Genomic DNA, 22,088 nt, shown 5'->3' with positions numbered 1-22,088 from the left:
AAATCCCCTCTATGCTGTTTTAATTATAGAACGGAATTTTGCATATGAACAATAATATATTCCTTATTATTTTCTACCCATATTGACCACCCTACGGGCAGTAAAATTAAATTGTATTGTAAATATAATTAAATTAAATTAAATTGTAAACACTGTACAGTGTACTAAAAATAAAATAAAATTGTAAACACTGTACTACGGGCAGTAAAATTAAATTAGGCTTTCGTCTATCGTATTTGTTAACACTGTGTTTAATATTGTTGTTTTATACTTAAGGCCATTTCGTTTCATCGATGAACTAACTGTTTATATAAATCATGATATTCTCGTGAGAAATTATGTATTACCTGCAATAGATTTGTCTGTTACAGTTGTGATGCTGGATGATGATGTAATTTTTTGTGATTAATAAATATGTATGTGGATGGAAATATAATCACAAATGACAGATCGTCGTGAATCAGGCGAATGGAATGATAAAGAAAAAATAGCCAGAATGTGGTTTAAATATTTTAAGATTAATTTCAGAAATTTAAATTGCATCAGGAATACAATTTTAAGGTTTCTACTCCTCTTTACCTCTTGCTTTCTTGGTGTAATCGGAAAACATGTCTGCCTAGTAGATCCTGATTTCGAGTCTGGGTGAGAACACTGCAGAGTTTTCTTGTTTCCTGCTTCAATAAGTCTGATAAATTTATATAGTGATAGTGGCTACGAGTTGGCACTTGGCTACGAGTGCAATGGACCAGTATTACTTTTGACTATCTGCTGAATAAAAGGATAGTGAACCACAGAAAATGTCCTGCAACTATTAATAGAAGTGACTTCATCATTCGTGCGTATAAAGCGTTCTTGAAGAAGTTCATATATAAGATGACCAACAAAATGCTTTACGTGAACTGTTGCCTACTTTAATGGTTAAGACAGTATGTTTGTTTAAAATAGGCAATGATTCGTGCTAGCTGACTGTTTGTATTGTATCATCTAGAAATTTGAGTTGTTAGAGGTCAACCATATTTCACATTAAGTTGCTGTATCGGCAAATAATTTATTAAGGTCTATGTCCATTTTCTGAAAAATCATTGTCTAAAAACTTGAATAATAGATTAACGATTGTGTAATGCAAGACAATCATTTAAAAGATATTAATAAAAACTGCATGCTAATTTTGGAATTAAATGATAATATTTAATAACACATTAAGGCCCTGTGTTATATTTTATACATATATCTCATCTGTTATTATAAGTGTATCTTTCGTGTTGAACATACAGAATCAGAAGGCAGAAATATATTTTATCTATATTTTGTATTGGTACTTTTTTCGTATGGCTTGGCCAATACCCACTGGTAGATCATTGGAGCTGTCATGTTTCTTTCATATTCTTCGCAGACGCCGGATTCCCTATAAAGAAAATGTTTTTCCATTTAATAAACTTTTCCTTGTAATTTATCGTATTTAAAGAGCAGTAAACATTAACAGATAGAAAAAATACAGTTATAGTTATATACAGTTCATAGTTACAGTTAAAAAGAGAATATAAAGCACACCCATAAGCATTACTCATCGCTTAAACTTTCAGTTCAAATGTTCTAGAACTGCAGTAGGAGCATTTGCGAAGGAAACAAATGTGCGCTTTTAGCTCAGAATTTTAGTGCTTCTCTGGTAACATTCGTAACCAATTAGAAATCCTATTTTTGAAGCTAGGGGAGACAAAAAAATTTTGAATAACGAAAAGAGTTGTATAACCTGTTCATTGTTAACTTGTCCTTATAAACTGTTTATAACGTAAATACGCACAATTACACACCTTAACTACTCAAGGAAAAAAGGATATGAATGAAAAATTCAGTGTCTCATTTATTCTGGAAAATTATTAAATATTAACCCACTCGCTGCGCTCCCGCGATTTCCACGGGCAACGTAGAAGTAGCAAAATTTGCGCGATTTCCGCGGGGATGAATTTTTGCCGTCTATTTAACTGTGGAACCCGCTCTTTCTTAGTTCAAGGTTTCCTTTCGGCTTTTCTGTGATGTTTGATTGTTTATTTTAGATGTGGACTAACAGATGGCGCTAGTTGTCCACATTTCTGCCAAATATATAAGAATACGTAATGTAGCATTTTGCGCGCGCTTTTCAGAGCTCAAAGATGTCTGGCAGGAAGCGTTTCGCGAATGATATAACCTATATTCCTGACGATATTTCTGACACTGACAGTAGACTCTGATTTCAACTCGTCGGAAAACATCACACAAGCCCACTGTTGCGGTATCCACAATACATGCTCTCTACTCCAGGCTAACCGCAGGCGACAGTAAGTTGCAGTAAGTGGAACGCATCTGACAGGTCTACGAGCATATAGACCAATCTGCCCTAAGCGTCTGTACACGGTCTGCCTTGAAATTGTCGTACCAGTGGCTGAAGACAGCTGACAAGAGAGGTCTGAGGTTGTGCTCCGCCTGTTTCTTTTGGCAGTAACTGCCAAATACCGGTCCTCATTCGGCGTTGTAACTCTGGGGCGACCTGTGCTGTAACGTCTACTCACATCATCTTGGAATCCTTGCCAGAGCCTGGAGATGACACTCTGGGAATTCCAAGTTCGTCTGATACCTCTAGTTGGGTACGCCCACATTCCAGAAGTATATTGGAGATAGTTATAGCGAAACTGATGAGAATTTCTCGGATTCCTCTGCAGATAATGATGAAACTGAAAATTCAGTTTCTATTGAAAATGTTGGACAGTGGTGCAAAATGTATATACAAAATATTACATTATGCAAATACTTTCATTAGTATATATGTTTTACCTTTGTATTCTATAAAATAAATCATAATTTAACCAATATTAATTTTCAGAATTTTCCTTTTATATCATTATTCTTCAATTTCAGTATTCTGACAACCTTTTTCTATGATCTAATTCTATATTTAAAAAAAAAAAAAAAAAAAAAAAAAAAAAAAAAAAAAAAAAACTCTTTTAAAAAAAATGTTGTATATTTTAACTCTATATTTTAACTCTAAAATATATGTAGATTTGAAATATGTAATAAAAATACGCAATTTTTGAATCTATTTTGATAAAAATACGTGCGCAGTGAGATGGCTAAATAGATTATATTCACTGTAATTTGCAATCTGATTTTGAATACGCGATAAAGAGCTTCCTTGACTTAAGTTACAATACTAAAATATTGATTCCGTTTCCTAGACACGCACGCGTGCTGCGTGAATCATGTAAACCAGTCTTTTACACTCATGTCCATAAATTAAGGATAATTCGGAGTCACGCGGAAATCGAACTCTAAAATAAATATATCACCTGTAAAATCACTACACACATCTTCAAGAATCATATGCAAATTTCAGGAAGTAACCAGATAACACCGATGGTACGTCTCAATGACGAGAGTGTAAGGATAACACAATGACGAGAGTGATATATAAGGAATATAGGCAAAGAAGTAAAATTGTTCGCAGGCGCTTTATAAGCATTTCAGTGTAGTAACCGAATAGTTATGGCACAAAGGATGCATTTGGATGATTTTTTACGTGGTAGAAATATCTGCCGTCTGGAATGTGGGCGTACCCAACTAGAAGTATCAGACGAACTTGGAATTCCCAGAGTGTCATCTCTAGGCTCTGGCAAGGATTCCAAGATGATGTGAGTAGACGTTACAGCACAGGTCGCCCCAGAGTTACAACGCCGAATGAGGACCGGTATTTGGCAGTTGCTGCCAAAAGAAACAGGCGGAGCACAACCTCAGACCTGTCTTGTCAACTGTCTTCAGCCACTGGTACAACAATTTCAAGGCAGACCGTGTACAGACGCTTAGGGCAGATTGGTCTATATGCTCATAGACCTGTCAGATGCGTTCCACTTACTGCAACTTACTGTCGCCTGCTGTTAGCCTGGAGTAGAGAGCATGCATTGTGGATACCGCAACAGTGGGCTTGTGTGATGTTTTCCGACGAGTCCAGGTTTAGCTTGCAGTCTGATTCTCGCCGGACTTTCATATGGAGAGCTCCAGGTACCCGTTACCACCATGAAAACATCATTGAACGACACCGATATGGTGGTGCAGGAGTGCTCGTTTGAGGTGGAATTATTCTGGGTTCCAGAACTGACCTGCATGTTCAAATTGGAACCATGACAAGCCAAATCTATCGGGACGTCACTCTGGAACAACATGTATGTTTGTTTCGGGTGGCACAATTGGTGTTTATGGATGGGCGCACAATTTGTGTTTATGGATGACAACGCCCGTCCTCACCGTGCAAACATCGTAAGCGAATGCCTTCAATAGGAGGATATCACCCGTATGGACTGGCCAGCATTCTCACCGGACTTGAATCCAGTAGAGCACGTGTTGGACATGCTTGGCCGACGAGTTGCAGCCCGTGAACCTCCTCCTACATGTCTACCGGAACTTCGGAGAGCATTACTTTTTGAGTGGTGTAATATCCCCCAAGATCAGATCGATAATTTGATACTCAGCATGCCTAGGCGTTGTACGGACTGTATTGCATCATCTGGGAGACATACAATGTATTAACAATCATACCAACCATGTAATATTGGTTTTTTGTAAATAGGGTTTTTTGTAATTTACTCCAGGGAGAAAAAATCGCTAATTTTTTTTAATAATATCAAACATACAGCATCTTTTTTTGCTCTTTACCTTTTGTTTAATAAATAAGCTTTACAAATAAGTCAAATTTGTTTTGCTTCCAACTCTTCCTTTGCATGATTTTGCATTACCTTTAATTTATGGAGATGAGTGTACTTCAGTGATTCCCAAACTGCGAGTCACAAGCTAGTTAAGCGTAAGGAAACAATTTTTAATGGCTCGAAAAACATGGTGGAATTATATGCCACTTGTTATAAATTGGAGTCTTGGTTCACGAATGTTTTGGAGGAAGTACAAGTCGGTTCACGAGAATTTTTTCAAATGGAATATATCTAAATGGAGCGATGTTTCGAAATACGAAAAAGAAGGTTGACAATAAATTATACTCTAAAATGCAGTTAATGCAGTGAAGAAAATATATTTAGAACAAGAAAACAAAAAGAAAGATGTTCTTAGATATCTGATTGCAAAATATGTGTATAACAGGATGAGGTACGAAAGTTTATAGAACATTATAGCTGTGCTAATGTAATAGCGTAGTAGTATAAATGTTTGTAATCAAATGCCATTCTTGCTTTAAAGACAATTTTAAAACACAGATAGAAGGAAATCACAGCGGGGAAATTTATACTTCGGTAAAAGCTTAGCAATTCTGAAGTAGTACCGAGCACTGTTAAGAGATTCAGGAAAAAAAACCACAAAGAGGCAGCAGCTACATGATTTTTTTTATGGAATAGGATTTCTGTGTCAAACAATAATATTTTCCTTTTTCGCCATTTTCTTTTTAACGCCTTCAACTTTGTTTTGTACAGATACGGTAAAATTTAATTCAAATTTTCCTACTTTTTTATATACTTCGCAATGTGCTAAATATTGGGTGTTTGGTAATACTGTGTATGTGTTATATTTAACGGATCCCATTGGTTTTGTGTTATGAACTGACACACAAAGTACCCTTTTCCAAGCAATCATTTGGCATCCGGGAAAGGATCTACTCTTTTTACATAAATTCCTATAGGAAATTTATTTCGATTTACGAATATTTCAGATGACAAACTCTCTTTAGGAACAAATTAAGTTCGTAAACAGGAATAAAGGTTCACTGCATTAAAATGCATATTTACTTGTAAATAATTACTAAAGTCATAATTATTCCTTATTAGTCAATAAGCAAATATATTTATCTATTATCATGATTCCTTCAATGTTACCTTCTAGCCTTATTCTTTCACTATTTTTTACAGTAAATATAGGCAGGTAAGTCATTAAACTGCATATAGGTTTGTCGCATAGTCAAAAACTTTGGGAAATACTGATTTAAGTGGCACTATTAGACAAAGTTTGTGGAAACCAAATATGAAGAACGTATTGCCCATCTTAAAGGATTTATACATCTCACAATGTTTGTTGTAAAGTATCAAGAAAATTAATTTTACTTGATGAAATTCAAAGAAGCAATTACCAAAAGCTGTTAGAATAAAACTGCTCTGTTGGCATAATGGTAGACGGGTCGGCTGCTATATTTTTGGACTCGTGTCCAAATCTCAGAAAAGGCATGGTGCTGTGGCAGAGTGTAATGTCTTTAGTGAGGTCACAAAAATTCTACCGAGAGGTTATGGTAGGGAAAGAAAGGTAGGAGACCCTAGGATCCGTCCCCTTGGAGAATTCTTCTTTGAAAATGGGATGATGTTACCGGTGGTAGCGATTTTATCGCTTGGCAAACCCAAGAGTCCCATGTTAACATATACACTAAAGTTTCAAATAAATAAATAATAATAATAACAAATAAATAAAAAAGTAATAGTAATAAATTGGAAATGAAGACTAATAATAAATCCTTTCAAGTACGAATGGTATATTCGTTCCTTACAAATTTATTTTCGTCATGCAAATTATAGAAAGTCAAATAATGTTCAAAATAAGTTTTGTATAAGAAGTAATCTTTTCGCTGTATCAAAATTATTCAAAAAATATGCGAACATCCTATGTATTTTATATTAAATAAGAATACTTTATAGCTGATGACATAATTAAATGATTATTGATAAAATTTAAAAGAGAAAATATGCAAAATTATTTAAAATTTGCTAAATTCAATATTAAAGAACAGCTTACGTAGTTCTCAAACATTTGTCAGAAAATGGATAGTTTAATTCGTAACATGGTCTTTGAAAATTGTTAAAGTACCAAGCCCCAACCGCATCAGAAACTACAGAATGAACGCTTTTCAAGCAGGAATAAAACTCGGCATCGCATTCGCAACTCAACCTGAAAAACCAATTAACAAATTAAGTAGCATGAAAAATTAAAAAAGTGCATATCAAATGAAATTGTAAAATGTACATGTAATGACAAGAATGTAAAATATACATGTAATAACAATGTTCTTATATATCTCTACTAATTCTAGATTAGATATATCAATAAGGAGCTCTAAAGATGTTGGAGGGTTTCAACTGAGTTCGTTCATCGATTTAATTGGATACCACAATGAAATCTCGAGCTTGCGTTTTTCAGTTCCATGAAGAGAAAAAACGACGAATACCGGTACAGTAAATAGTACAGTGGAAAATTACGTTATTCAAAATTTGATGGCTCTAGGTACTGTTGTTTTATCACAATGCGAGGAACATACATACCTTTATGCAGATTCTTCATTATTTAATTTCTTTAAATATTACACAAGGCTGTAGTATTTGGTGTCAACAATTTGAAAAATTACCCGTCATTCATAGTGAACCAACGCAAAATGCCAAAACGAAATTAATAGTCTTTCAGGGCAAATTACTCCTTTGGACTAAAACTACTTGCACTAATTTTTATTAGCTAACACAATTATGGAAGTTAAAAAGGTTTATTAATTAAGGTTTTGATAAATTGCTGGAAATCTACTTAATTCTCATGATCAGTGAAAGCGTTCTTAATCTCAGGTGGCAAAAGACTTTAAATTTTTGTAAGCAATATAATTATATATTACTTTCCTATATCTTTTTTGACTGTTTAACTAAAAGTAACTTTTAGCAATTGTCAAAATATTAATTAGACGAAGAGGTAAGTGTTCAACCAATCTGGCAAGAATCTGACGGGTCTTGTCAGACTATGTGGATCAATCTGCAAGATAACTTATATCTTGTAAGATCAATTCATTTGGTTTGTTTTGGAGATTTAAAATTGTATTAACTTGAAGTATAACTAATCTCTAAATTTCAATACCGTTTTAATCATAATTGCCAAAAACTCTGCAAAAAAGAATTTTGCATGTAGAGCGCAGAGATAAAACATCGGGTAGGTTATGTTAGGTTATTCAAATAATGCAATATACTGAAGGGCTATCTGCCTAAAGGCAGGGATAACTTTATGAAGGACTTTATAAGGAAACCTGATTCGAAACAACTTATGTTACATATGGTGAAAACCACAAAAACTAACTATGCCGCAAGCGTGTTCGCCTGGGATCGAGACCAAGTCGAACAAAGCGGGGTCGTGTACTTGTGGGGCATATTGCCTTTCCTGTTCATTAAACATTTCGTTATGCTGTATCTTACGAGCCTACGTAAGGATTCTACGTAAGGCCTAAGGATTCTTTCAGGATTAATAGCCCTTCTGAGCTAAAAAAGAAAGGGGGCTAGAAAAGGGGGCAGTTCTATATCATCCGTCCTATTGTGCCGAATGAATAGCTCTTCATGTCTCGAAAGCCTCGACTTAGGATATGTATTAGATTTATATATAACATTGTTTTAATGTAGATATTTTGACGCAAAATCGAACTTTTTCTGAATTGACATGCCCATTTTTTCCATATTTCGATTCTACAGCTCAAATTACGCCAAACTACCAAGTTTTGTAAAACTCGCACGAGTTTTTAAGCAATTAGCTCTCGAAAATTTAGCTCGTCAGTGTAAATTGAATTTGGCATATATTTATTAATTTCTTTTTTTATTATTATTAAACTTACTTGATGCCTTTTTCCAGAATTCGAAATTTAGGCTAATCCAAATATAATTCGCCCCTTTTTTATGATTTATTCTTAAAATTTGTATTTTTAAATGCTTTTATAAATTTTTTGAAATAAATTTTGAATTATAACCTATGAAATGCTTACCATCATCTTCAAGTAGATATATTTCTAAGCATATCTGCAAAAAAATTAGAGTTTTTCATTCAAAATTTCTTAAGATTTACGTGAATTTACCTATGCCCGCATTTTAAAATTTGGCATACTTTTAATGACCAATAATAACACTAAATCTGATTTACTCACTTTGTTAAAATTATTTGAAAGTATGAACGATGACCATTTTTCAGCGCGTGTACAATGAAAAAAGGAAAGGAAAATAGGTTGTTATAAATTAAGAAGTTCGCGTGAATTATTTTTTGGCACAAACTGAAAAAATTGTGCCAAGATAAATGCTTAAACTTCTCCATAAACTTCTCACCAAGAATTACAAAATTTAATATCTAGGCAAAATTTGAGTCATAGAATCGAAATATGGAAAAAAATAATATATTATTTCAGAAAAAGTCAAATTTTGTGTCAAATTACCTATGTTAGAACAATGCTATATAAATCTAATATATATCCTAAGCCGCGCTTTTGAGACATGAAAAAACGGAAATTGAATTCATCAAGCAACCTGGTAGAGCGGAAGATACAGAACGGTCCAATTTTTTTGTTGTAGTGTACAAATATAATTAGTGCTTTAAACGGTCTTTTCACCATCAGATCATTCCGCTCGTCAAACGGTGACTAGTATTTACTTTTAGATAAGTAAAACATGAAGAATATTAATACAAACATAAAATCCGATGTAGATTTCTTACGATGTGTACGACGATTTGTTCGTTAGATTGCCTTTCGTCTCTCCTGCTAACAATGCATCATCACAGAAGTCGTGAGCTCTGCAACATTTATCGGCAGCTTCATCATAACCAAAATCATTATAACTTTCTGCATTATCTCCCGGTCCGCACCATTTTGTATCTGAAAAAAGAGACATGTTAAAGAACTGTATTGAAATGGGTATACTTTATAACGAAGGGAGAAACATAAAGAGTCCTAAGTGCACATTGCACAGCTATAGTCAAGAATGTTTGTACGTTTTGCAATTATGAAACTGATGTGCTGCCTTAGTATGCTGCGAAATTTACATTACAAAGAGAAAGTAAAGCAAATAATTCACGCAAACGGGGCTTCAGATTTTCAATGGGGAAATTTGGTGCGCTGCTAACATAACTCACAAGCGACTCATAATGGGAAACGATAGTTTTAGGTACGATAGTTGCTAGAAGAAGTAACTTTTCTTGCGTATAACTTAACTGGGGAAAGTATGTGAAAAAATAAATGAATTATAATAAAATGGAATTTTTTTTAAAGCAGTAGCAATCCATAAACTTTACTTTTCTTAAACTTGCGTTTAAATAGCTAATACTCGGTTGACTGCCTTTCTTCTCCTTCCGTGTAATCCCTAGTTTGCCATTTTGCAAACGGTTTATCTGCCAGTATATGAATTTTATACCTGAAATTGTTCAACAGCGAATATCCCATCTTGGCGTTTACAGCAATTTATCTTGTTTATATTACTACGATGTTATGTTTAAAACAAAGATAACTACTGGTGTCACTCTAAAAAAACCACTGGCTACATATGCATACCTGCAAGTATCTGTCTACCTCAAAAGGGAACGACTCTCAATACTCCTTGCTTCTTCTTAGCTGGCAAATAACGATGATGATAATAACAAAAGTAGAACGATTAGGGAATCGCAATGTATATCTGTACCTCTTTCCCGACGACGCAATACTCCTTGAACCAGAGGACTTACTGGCCGAGTTGTTAAAACCGTTGAACACTGGGAGTTCGATCTGGGTTGATCTGAGGCAAACGGGCTGGCTTCATAGTTGTATTTCGTGGTATTCGCCGTGTGCAGTGGGAATACGAGGCAATTTCCCTTACAAAACCCTCCATGAAAGTATTCCTCTCCTTAGACATACAGCCCTCGTGTGCTTTCTACATTCAAATACTCTAATCTAATCCTGTAACACAGAATCATATTGCAGTTCGTCGTTGAAATAACTAAGCTTGTTTAGACTCGAAGATCTAACCTGACAAAGCTTTCCCTGACTTTCAATTTATGGTTCTCGATGAGGTCTCGAGCTCAGTTTTATGATAGCCAAGCATACGAGACATTATAAGATCTTCAGATTTCTTGGGACTGCGATGTCAGTATTTACCCCCCTCTCCGCAAAAGATAAACCTACGCAGAAATTTCGCTTATACTTTAGCTATACTCAATTATAACTTTCGTTTTCAGGTCATTAATACTTTTTCTAATCATTAGAAAATCTTATAAATAAGTCATTAAAATTTTATCTTGGAAACCAAAATTTTAATATAATTGAATGATTTGCATAAACAAAGTGACAAAAGTTAAACTCCTAATTTAGATTTTTAGCATTGTTTCGTTTTCATTGGAAAATCACTTTGCAACGAATGACACCTTTTTCCCATCAACCATAATGATGCATCATCACATAATTTATACCTGCAAGTATTATTTTATAAAATACATTTATAAAATTATGAGCAATACTAAAAGACAAATAGGATTAAATGTGTATTTAATTACCTGGAAAAACGAACCATGAGCCATGTGATCCTGATTTCCATTTCTCTATAGCTTCCTCAGAAATCCTCATCTCTGCATCATTTGTAAATGGAATTCCTCTTCTTCTGCTGTAATTAAAATCCTCAAATCTTTGAAAAACGCTGCGAAATGTCTCCATCTGTGAATTGTGGCGTAAAAGCTTCGCGCAATCTTCACGGATGTCTGTCATTTCTTCTAAGCTTGGTTTACTGACTATATTATTTCCAATCTCCTTTAGAATAATCTCCCTAAATAACAGTTCGTATTCTTAGAATAAGGTAAAAATAAAATTTCCTGCAGTTTTCTGCTGTCTTATTGTATAAACACAACAGTTATTATTCAGCTGTATGATTAGGCATATAAGAAAAGAAATCTTTTAATCTAATTTTAAGTGTAAATAATAAACATGTTCACTGACGAAGCATACAGTGACATGGAAATTTTAGTAATCTGCAATACAAAGAATTTGGTATATTCATATTTCTTATGTAAATAAGATTTCGTAATAATTTGGAATGATACACTGATAATTAATAATTATTAATCTGCAGTAGTTTTACAGTAAAATACGTGAAGCGTTTTCTTTACAGTTTTGAGTTAAACTGCAATTCCTTGACTTAATACCTAGTAATTCTGGAAAATAATTTTGAAATCGCTTTTGTCACTCAATATTAAAAATAATTATTCTACCAACAGGTAATAATAACTACATAGCTCTTTTTGTAGTGCACTTATTTTATGTGAAGCGATAATGGAGGTATTTAAGCAGTTTTGGAGATATTTTGCTAATCTGTTACGTGCATTTTTGATGGCAGCAATTTGGCACTGAAACTACGAATCTGAAAAATTGCCCTTTCAGAAAAAAAAACGCTTTTCCTGGAGCGCTTTTAGACGTTTAAATAGTTTTGTGAAAAATCAGATTATGGCATCTATATAATTATTCTTTTATAGTCATCTTAAATAAAACATTTCGCTCCACGTCAGCGTTGTTCAAAACTTCAAGAAATTGTTTAGAAAACACATATAAATAAAAAAAAGAAAATTGAAAACCCTGAGCTTCCCAACGGAGTTCCGATAAATTGAGAATAGTACATCTTCACGTAATCTTTTCTATTTTAAATGCAGTTTACATTACCTGATGGTTACATTCTGAAACGAGATTTTAAATATTCTCTCACCGCAATGCACAGTTATAGTAATTTCTACTAGGGATATTTGGAAACTTTTATGAGATGTAATCTTAATTTTCACCTTCAAATTCAATCAAGGTAATATGAGATGCTAAATCTATTCGCGTGTCTCTTTGTAAGACAAAGAAAATGCATCTCATTATCTTCTAGAAGTTCCAAATATAATGAAAATTTTTCAGCATTTTTATAATTAATTTGCATTTGATAGAATTCAGCTCGGCAGAAGATTAAAGTATAAATTTCAGTTGAAGTTCCTATCACGATAAAGCCACAATGACCAGGTAATTAGTATCTTTTATCCAAAATGAAAATAGTTGTCAAAATCTTGCTGTATCTTCCTCAAAAGAACACACAAATCTGTAACATTATTCCTTATTTTCATATCGAATGAAGCCTAGCATAGACATGATAATGAAATGATAACATTCGTGTCGATTTGATGACAAAAAATTATCCTCAATCGTGGAAGTTAATCTTCCACAAAATCAGCCTTCGTTGGCATGATAGTTAAAGCAACCGGTACCATGTCCTTGGACCCAGATTCGAATTCCAGAAAAGCTATGGATCTTTACACTTGTCCCATTCACGCGGGTGGAATATCGAAGGCTCTCTTTTCTGCATTTTGAGAATTTTCTTCGTGAACAGAAAACTAAACGAGCAATGGGTTTGCCCAGTCCCGATAAATACTTACCTAGCTACTGTTTGATCACTGAATAACACCGCCGCCAGAGTTACATGCTTAAAATACACATAATCTCACTACGACCAAATTTAGGACAGTATAAATTCTTCAGTTGTTCTTGAAACAGTACTCTGTAGTTATCATTTTAGCTACCACTCTGTGGTATATTGTAGATCTAACTTAATCATACGGTTTAGATACAGTCAGTCATAATAAAAAATAAAAAATTTATTTAACGCATATTTATAGAACATTATCTGAAATGTATTTTATCCAAATTACAAAATTTCTATTGTAATAACTATTGATATTGGACAAAGTAACGAAAACACCTGAATGATATATCTTTATTTAAGAATTTTTAAATCATCCTTTATATACTAACACTTTAGCTATTCTTTTTGGAAAAGACCAATATAGAACTTGCTTTTTTTTTTTTTTTTTTTTTCAAAACGCAACTCTTTAAAATCACAGTGGTAGATGAAGAGAAACATGATTTTCAGTACATCCTCCGATACCACAAAAAGGACCATTGGTGTTGCTATCAGAGCAGACATAGACAATGCTCAAAATTTCTTTCATATTAGTCAAGCAACTCTGTATTTGTTTTCTGGCGTAAATTGCTGCATTTTCAGCATAAGATGCAACCTTCTCAAGTTTTAGCAGATGGTAGGTTTAATTAACACACAGTCCTTGACGGTGGAGAATACAGGTGTACAGTGAAGTAACCATCTTAACATCATTTACAGTGAAGTAACCATCATTTACAGTGAAGTAACCATCATTTACAGTGAAGTAACCATCATTTACAGTGAAGTAACCATTTGAAACAAACAATATCTCCCAATACTGCTGCCCAAATTATCTCACGTGCAATAATATGCTTCACTCCGGTACAAGACATACGCGATCCTACGCTTCTCTTTATATGAATACTCTCAAACGTAGCAAAAATAGGGAAAAGTAGATTCAACATTGAATAACACATAGTTTGCACTTACCTCCTTTTATGCTGCCTAATACCAATGAAACCAGCATTTAGCGTGGTCGCTGGCTATCATTGGCTTTGCTGTAGCTACTGGATAGAGGAATATTAACTCTATGAAACATCCTACAGGCAGTAATTGTAATATCGTTGTAGATTCAAACTCCAGACCCACTCAAGAGCAATTTGAGCACTGTTTTAATTTTGTTTCTTTTCATTCTTTTAAAATCAGCAACTATTCTGCCCCTATGGCAACACAAAAGATATATTTTTGAAGTACTTTCTCTAAACTTAAAAGATTTCAACATGTTTCGTATAATTTCAATCTTATATTACGGTAAGGCAAGTGAAGGAAATATTGGTAGATTCTCAGTAAAAAGGCATCTGAAAGGTCAATATATCTACCAAAATATATGTTGAGTGATGGGTTTTCAATAGAGGAGAATTATTCATTGAAGAATATTAACATAAATCAAGTTTTTCTGAAAACTGCAATCAAATTTGTTTCGGATACTCTTGAATTTTTGAAGATTAACTTACATATTTATCAATATTAGTTGCAACTTGTTGATTTGCAAACTATTACTTTAATGGATATAATTTCGATGTCAGCTTAGTCGCATTTATGGCCGGTCGAATAAATAATTTTTCAATTGCCGATGAAAACATATCGTGAACTCTTTTTCCGATTTCGTTTTCTCTGCTTGGATAGCTAATGAAACTCTAATTGAACAATGAATGTATTTACCTTTTACAAGAGCACTACAGTCTCCTATGATCACAGAATAACTTTGTCGAGTAACTATTTCAATTCTGATCCAGAGCATTCCCGGAAGGGTATCAAATCATATCATACATACAGTTCTTCCATGGTATGATGGTCAAAAATATGTAACCTATTCTCGATTCCAACCCAGCCAGTCGTTTCGGTCTTTCCACCTGTAACCAACATAAAACCATATGGCAAAAAAAATCATTCTGTAAACAATGTAAGTTTTAACCTTCTGTGAAATGCCTAATCTTCAGTTACTAGAACGAAGTTTCGATTTTTTTATTCCCATTCAGAAAAACCTTAAAACTCTTATGAAATGGTGAATGAAAGAAATATTCTAACCAAATATGACAATAATATGTTGATAATTCCCAAATTGTTACAATCATAAGAATTTTAATATTTTATAATTAGTCTCAGTTATATATTGTGTTGCTTATGAATAATAATGTAAATTCAAGTTTAAGAAGGAATACTTACTCATCAGAGTAAACTTCACAACTTATTATTTTCGGGATTTCCTTTAAATGATTTTGAGACCATGTGACTATTAAGAGAATTTCGTTGGTATTGTCAGAAGTCTTTTGAAGGAAAAATTTCTTGGTATGAATTTTCTGAGAATGTATCAGTGCTGCCACAAAACATAGTAGGATCAGAAATCGCATATTTATTTTGATGAATTGCTGAAAAATAAAGTTTTATTATTAAAATAACATACCACCAATTTGAAAACAAAACACAAATTTAAAATATGAAAAAGTATTATTTTGCTGTTGTTGCTTGTCTTCGACAAAATAACAAAAAACCTGTAACATTTTAAATTCATCTCATAAAATTAATATTTAAAGTTGTTTATCTGAGAATCGTATATTTTTTTCGAATCGTGCAATTTTTTCGAATATTACTTTCCAGTTGAAAATCTGTGAAACAAATTTCGAGGTAATATTGCATTATTTTACAAAATAAATAATGCTTAATTTTTAAAAGGTGATGCGTAAACACATGCCTGACAGGAACCACTTCATTTTAACTCAAAATTCAAAAACTGAGAATTATTGTATTTTTGATTTAAGATAACTGTTTTATTCTTCTTTTGTTATCACCGTTACTTTTAAAGGACGATATTTTTCTTCCCAAATCTCAAGATAACTGCTCAACATAGGTTAGCTTTTCTGATTACGTAAGTGAGAAAAACAGCCCTAGCGATGCAACTGTTAAATCTGCTTAGGCTGAACAAAGTTTTGCAAGAGATGTGCAGTTCTTAAAAAATTGCTCTTTAATGCAGATTAATTGAAAATCTGTGTCTTAGGGTAAAATGTGAGGCCAACTTTTATATCGATTCTTCTTCCAAAACATTGTATGCAAACAAACTGTGAATTGAAGTATATATTTTTGCGCTTTTCGAAGAGAAATGTTCTTGTTCCATAATTTAGAAAAGCTGTGAAACGTACGGTATTATTAAAAGTTTTAAGTGCAAAATAAGTAATATTATTAATCGGATATGGAAGCTCCCTTATTCGTTATTTCTATGAGGAAAGAAGACTTCAAACGTATGAATATTTCGTGTATACTTGAACGTTTACACGGAAAGGTACGAATTGTTTTTAATGTTTCTTAAGTTGAATAGTTTGATATCAACAAAATTTTCTTCCTTGCAAAAATCGATTGATTGCAAAGTCTTTAACTACATCATTCAACAGTAAATAAAATGATAAACTAAGATTTATAACTTAAAAAGTTTTAAATATTCACCAGCTTTTGCAGAGGCATGTGGCTCAACGCAGCGAAATGTTTAGAACCCTGTATGAAAACTGTTTTTCAGGGGATAAATGGAAATATATTTTGACCCTTAATGAAGCATCGGTTTACTTAAATAATTGCAAAAAAAAATTCAGTTTATTATCAAAAACGAAGAGGAAGAAAAGGTCCATTCACTGTTCCATTAAAAAAGTTTCAGCAATGGGTTTATGATTGTCGCAGGATTCTCTTACAGCATGGAATTAAAAATAAGAAAAGAAAAGAAACGTGCTGAGATCAGCTCACCATACTATTTAAAGGAAGTTTTAAGCCGACATTTACAGAAAAAATTCCATTTTTTATCCCAATGATTTTAAAAGAGTACCATTTCATCAAGCTAAAGCAACAGGTTATACTTGGAAAGTACAATTGCATTCCTTAAAAGAATGAATATTTATGCAGGTATTGTATGTACCTATTCAACGTATCCCTTTTAAGTACCCTGGCACTCCCCTAATGGACTATTTTGCCTCTGGTCTCTTGAAAAAAGTTCTTTCTAAGCGCAAACCCTTAGTCAATCTTCTTTCTTGTTTCCAGAGTTCAATTGATGAACTCTGGAAAGTAGTAGAAATGAAGTGGAAATTTTACGGAAAGCCATTCTATCACGGAAATTATGATGCAGACTTATAGTCTAGAAAAAGTCGATTAGATGGAATATTTAAAAAGTACTCTTTTTATTTTAAACATGAATTAAAAGCTCAGAAATTCTTCTAAAAATATGTAAACAAACTTTGAACTGTAAGCACCTGCATCCACCAATATTAAATTTAATTACTGTAAATTCCTGGAATCTTGTTAGAAACTATATACTGTGATAGTTTTTAAAATTTACCAAAAGAAATACAATCAAGTATTTCGTCACGTGTTTTAAAAAGAAGTACTATCTACTGCTGCTAATTCATGGGCATACTGTTGAATAAAATCATATTTTAAACTTAATTATTTTAAGTTTTTAAAGCTCCACTTGTTTCCTTACGTCAATTTGAACGCAAAATTTTATTAGAAAAGTACATTTGAGTAAAAATTTAAATAGGAAAACTCATATATTTTAAATTGAATATAGCGTATATATATTAAATTTTCATTAATGAAATCTGTATAAATAAGTTCAAATTTAAAAAAAAAGAGGGAGGGAAAGGATGAGAGAATGTAAAAGACGTAAAATGAGAGAAAGAAAAGTGTGGAGATCGGATTGACTTTTTCTTAAATAAAGAAGAAATATAAATGGTGTTTTCCTATAGAAATAGACGTCTGAGTTGCTATGAAGTGGTGTCAAATGTTAAGGAAACAATGGACCAATGCCAAAGCTTAGCGGAAACTGATTTGGTTTAGTTGATAATGGCAAAGCACGCTAGGAACTATTTTATAAAGCAAGGAATGCCTTCGTGGATGTCTTTGCGAGGGAACTGGCTCGCATACACGTTACACATGGAGAAAACACGAAACCGCCCGCTCGCCTGGAATCGAAGCCAGGTCTGAACTGCCAGAGTTCAGCGATTTTACAGCTCCGCTGCTAGTGAGCTTTGATGGCTGCTTGGTGGATATAAAAGTGTTATTTGAATATCTTTCTAGACAATAAACTTCACAGTATGAAAGAATGATCCTGCCTACTACTAACTGGAAAAGGACTGTGATTCACCGAGCATTTTCCTTTACGGTTAAGCGTTTTACATAAAATAAAGCTAAAGGCATCTACGTTTAACTGTGACACATGGTTATTAAGAGGTAAGTTACAGAGACTATTAGGCATTTATTTCGAGTTAGGGGACATGAATATGTCCAGTCCCTTTGTCTGAACTTGAACTCTAGATCTTCCAATTCCTAGCCGAATAAGCTTTCCGCTTATACCACTCAGGCAGACAGTATGAAGGAAGAAAAAGCTTACAAATTAATACTTTTCAGGTAATGTCACCTTAAAATATTCATGAGTCCCGAAGGACAGGGGTTTGAATCCCAGAGAAGACATGGATGTAAATTATCTGTCCCTTCATAGCAGTTAGCGGTGGCAGCCTATAAAGTGTCTCCATAATAAAATGGCTACTTCTTCTGGCTTTTAGTAGTAGCTAAAACCTAAAATAGCTAGTGCCCGCCTTAGGGAAAATGTATATTCATGGTAATGATATAAGATGATTAATATGAGAGTGAATAATCTGCAAGAACTACTAAAAACTCCATTTTAATACGTATGTAAGTTTTGCATTTTTTTATTTATCTGATAAAAGCTTAAGAATTAAGTTTACATATAATTTTAAACTGTAGTGCTCACATTTCAAATTGTTGTGGACAGGACATTTTGGCAAACGGAAAACATTTGTAAAGTTGCAGAGACATTGAGTTTTTTGAAGCAGGAGATGTGAAAAAGGAGCAGTGCCTTCTCCGGGACTCGAACCTGAACCTCTCGAATATGCGCCGAGTGTGCTACCGTGACACCACGAGTGCATGCAGTTAATATAGTTTTGATCTTTATTATAACTTTTCCTTTCCGTGTTCCTCATCAGAATGAAAATTAGTTTCGAGTGTGTTTAAACTGAGAGTTTTGTATATCTAGTTGAGAGAGAAAGAGATATATATCTTCTGGCATTCGCGTCTGTTGTTAGTAATTTTCGCCAGCTCAGTTTAAGTATTCCGCCTTTGACATTCTCGATAGTCATTGCTGTAAACTTGCGTGTTACTTTAAGCCTACTTCTTATGCTACGATATGTGTAGTCCTAAACTGCTGTCTGCTATTGCTTAATTTTAATTGGTAGTTTATCTGTAGATGTACCTTTATATTTAATTTAGATTAAAATGAAAATGTTATTTTTGTACCTTATTTTATACTTTTAAGACGTAGCGATAACTTGCAATCTTGCAGGGCTCAAATTCAGTTTCCAGTTACAAGAGTCACCCTGCACAAGGTGAGCCTCAAATTTAAAATAGGAAGACACCCAAAGAGTAAAACAGTCACCATATTACACGCCATTCCCAAGATAGTGGCATAATTTAATTATAAGCTTTGCAATAAACAGCTCAGAAATGATGTCAAGAAAACATATTAATATTACTCAAATCACTTACGTAAATGTCACTGTCTGTTCTTCCAGAAGAAGTACAGTGGTACTGAAAATAATTTCTACAAGTATAAAAGTAATTACATGGTATAGATAGCTAGTCAGTATGGTTTATTTGTTAAGGTATGACCACAAGTTAATTAAAATTCGATAACATCTCTGTGCGACAACATTTTTAAGGATTATAAAAGTTTGCAAGCATTTAATATCAGAACTCTTCCACCAATAAGTTTCTGGAAGATGAGCACATGAAATATATTTTTATTTTTCATCATTAAGTAAGTAAATGCTGAATTTTTTGTTGGCATTTTACACTAGTTATGGATAAAAATAAAACAGTGCAGATAAATATGAAGAAAAAACTTGCATTAACCTACCTAGTTACAAGCATGCGTCCAACAATACCTTTCACGCTTTAACCAGCGTAAGATCAAAAGATCTTAAAGTTCAGCCTCACAGCATCTTGGTACATATATATACGTTTATTAGCATTTGTTGTCGCAATTCCAAGTCCTTTATCTTCAGGAACATCTGTTTACTTGATGACAAGGGCTGACTAATAATTTGTTTATTCCTTCAATCTCTGCCATTTATTTTACCTAAAGAACATCTGTATTGGCCTGCATCTGTCGTGTTCAAAATTGAAAAACAATATTCCTCCATGAAAATAATCTTCTTATAAGCATTGCTTTAAACTTATGTCATATTAAAGGATAAACTGAAGAACTTTTTTAAACAATAGTGATATTTTTCTTACCAGAAACCATAAAACTTTATGTAAAGGTAAAATAAGGCTTTAAACATATATAAAGCTAAAATAAATCTCAGAAGTTATATAAAAATAATTAGGTGGCAAATGCTTTCGGAAACGCACCTGAGTGTTATACTTTTCACTTTGGAAATAGAACTTATAGGAAGCTGTTCGCAAAATTCGAGCTGTTTTGGGAAGAAATGTTCAATAAACAATTCATTTAATGTATAGTTGTGTATGAAAGAGAGAAAATTGGATCATTAATGCTTTTTTTATCAATCAACAAATTGTATAGTCATTAATTTTTTTGATAGCAGGAGACGAGAAAAATCTGTGATGCCCTCGCCGGGACTCGAACCTGAGCGTATCCGAGCGGTTCTGCATGCTTTCGTGGTGTACTACCGTTACACCACGAAAGCATGCAGAAAGGAGGGGAAAATAATTTATACAATCCTCCTTTGAAATGGCGACTGGGGATTAGGGGACCCAGGTGCCAAAATCTTGGTGGTGAAGAATCATCATCCACCTCCTGTTTTTAGTTCGGGGGCCATTTCAGATTCATTAGGTTATTTTGAAGCAGGAGACAAGAAAAATGATCAGAACTCTCAGTGGGACTCGAACCCTGGACATCTGGAATACGCGCCGAGTGTGCTACCTTTACACCACAAAGGCATGCAGAAAGGAGGGAGAAAAGGGCTTATAAAGCGTTTATTTTTTTTACAAAATTACATTTTGTAAAGTTTTCAGGAATTTTAAAAAAATGCAATTTTCAGAAATAAATATAAAATTATTCCAATGAGTTAGATTAAGAATTTATCTTAATACCGTCATTTAAAAAATCAAGTAAATAACTGAAACAATATAATTTAAAATTATCTGTCTTTATTAACTCCAAATTTGACTAATAATTCTATAATTCTATAATTGACCGAGCTATTGCGAAGTGCAATGTTGCCGGTTCCAGAATTAAAGCCCAAGGGCACTTGACATAAAGAAATCCGAACGTGGAGAAAATCTCAGATGAGAAAACGGAGAAAAGGGGAAGAACAGAAGTACCAAAAGGGATAAGACAATCCAATCGGACAAGTTCGCAAAACGTGATGAGCGATCATAGCTTTCAAGGAGGACCCAAGACAATGCAAATCAATGACAACAATATGAGAAAGTACACTACAGCAATGGTTCCAATGAAAAATTCAAATACAACTAAGCAACCTCAATCAATAGCGCTAAATACAACACAATACAATACAAGTATACAACACAATTTCAATACAACTATTCAACGCTATACACTACAGCAACTCAACAACAACCTAAGCAACCTATTTACAACACTACTATATCATCACAATGAGAAAAATCTCACAGCATTAGTTTTATCAATCTCCAAGAATAATATTCAAGCTACAGAAGAACATCAATCAAAATCAGATGCATTGGAAGTACTATAAACAGCTACCAATTGAGGAGCTAAGTGAAAAAGTTGTCGCCTCCTCCCATGAAGGTGTGAGCTGCAAGTGGTCTGACGCTTCTATCTTCGAAGAGAATTTCATAATTAAAGACTTAAGAGTAATTAACAAAGTC

General features: G+C 33.5%; 1 protein-coding gene across 1 annotated transcript; it reads right to left on the bottom strand.

Annotated features, from left to right (window-relative positions):
• Positions 1-1,166: 1,166 nt before the first annotated feature.
• On the bottom strand, positions 1,167-20,242 carry LOC118195055 (phospholipase A2 heteromtoxin-like). The gene is made up of 6 exons (XM_035366288.2): positions 20,128-20,242; positions 15,384-15,586; positions 11,257-11,522; positions 9,451-9,610; positions 6,745-6,897; positions 1,167-1,405 (listed from the first exon to the last, which is right to left on the bottom strand). The coding sequence occupies exons 2-6, from the start codon at positions 15,566-15,568 to the stop codon at positions 1,297-1,299; spliced, it is 873 nt and encodes a 290-aa protein (XP_035222179.1). The 5' UTR covers positions 15,569-15,586; positions 20,128-20,242; the 3' UTR covers positions 1,167-1,296.
• Between the last annotated feature and the right edge of the window lie 1,846 nt (positions 20,243-22,088).

Source organism: Stegodyphus dumicola, chromosome 1 (genome assembly GCF_044657685.1).
Source record: "Stegodyphus dumicola isolate Sdum_Otavi_A_Nest chromosome 1, ASM4465768v1".
Taxonomy (NCBI): domain Eukaryota; kingdom Metazoa; phylum Arthropoda; class Arachnida; order Araneae; family Eresidae; genus Stegodyphus; species Stegodyphus dumicola.
Note: the sequence above shows the minus strand (reverse complement) of the source record. Positions and strands in the feature narration are given on the sequence as shown.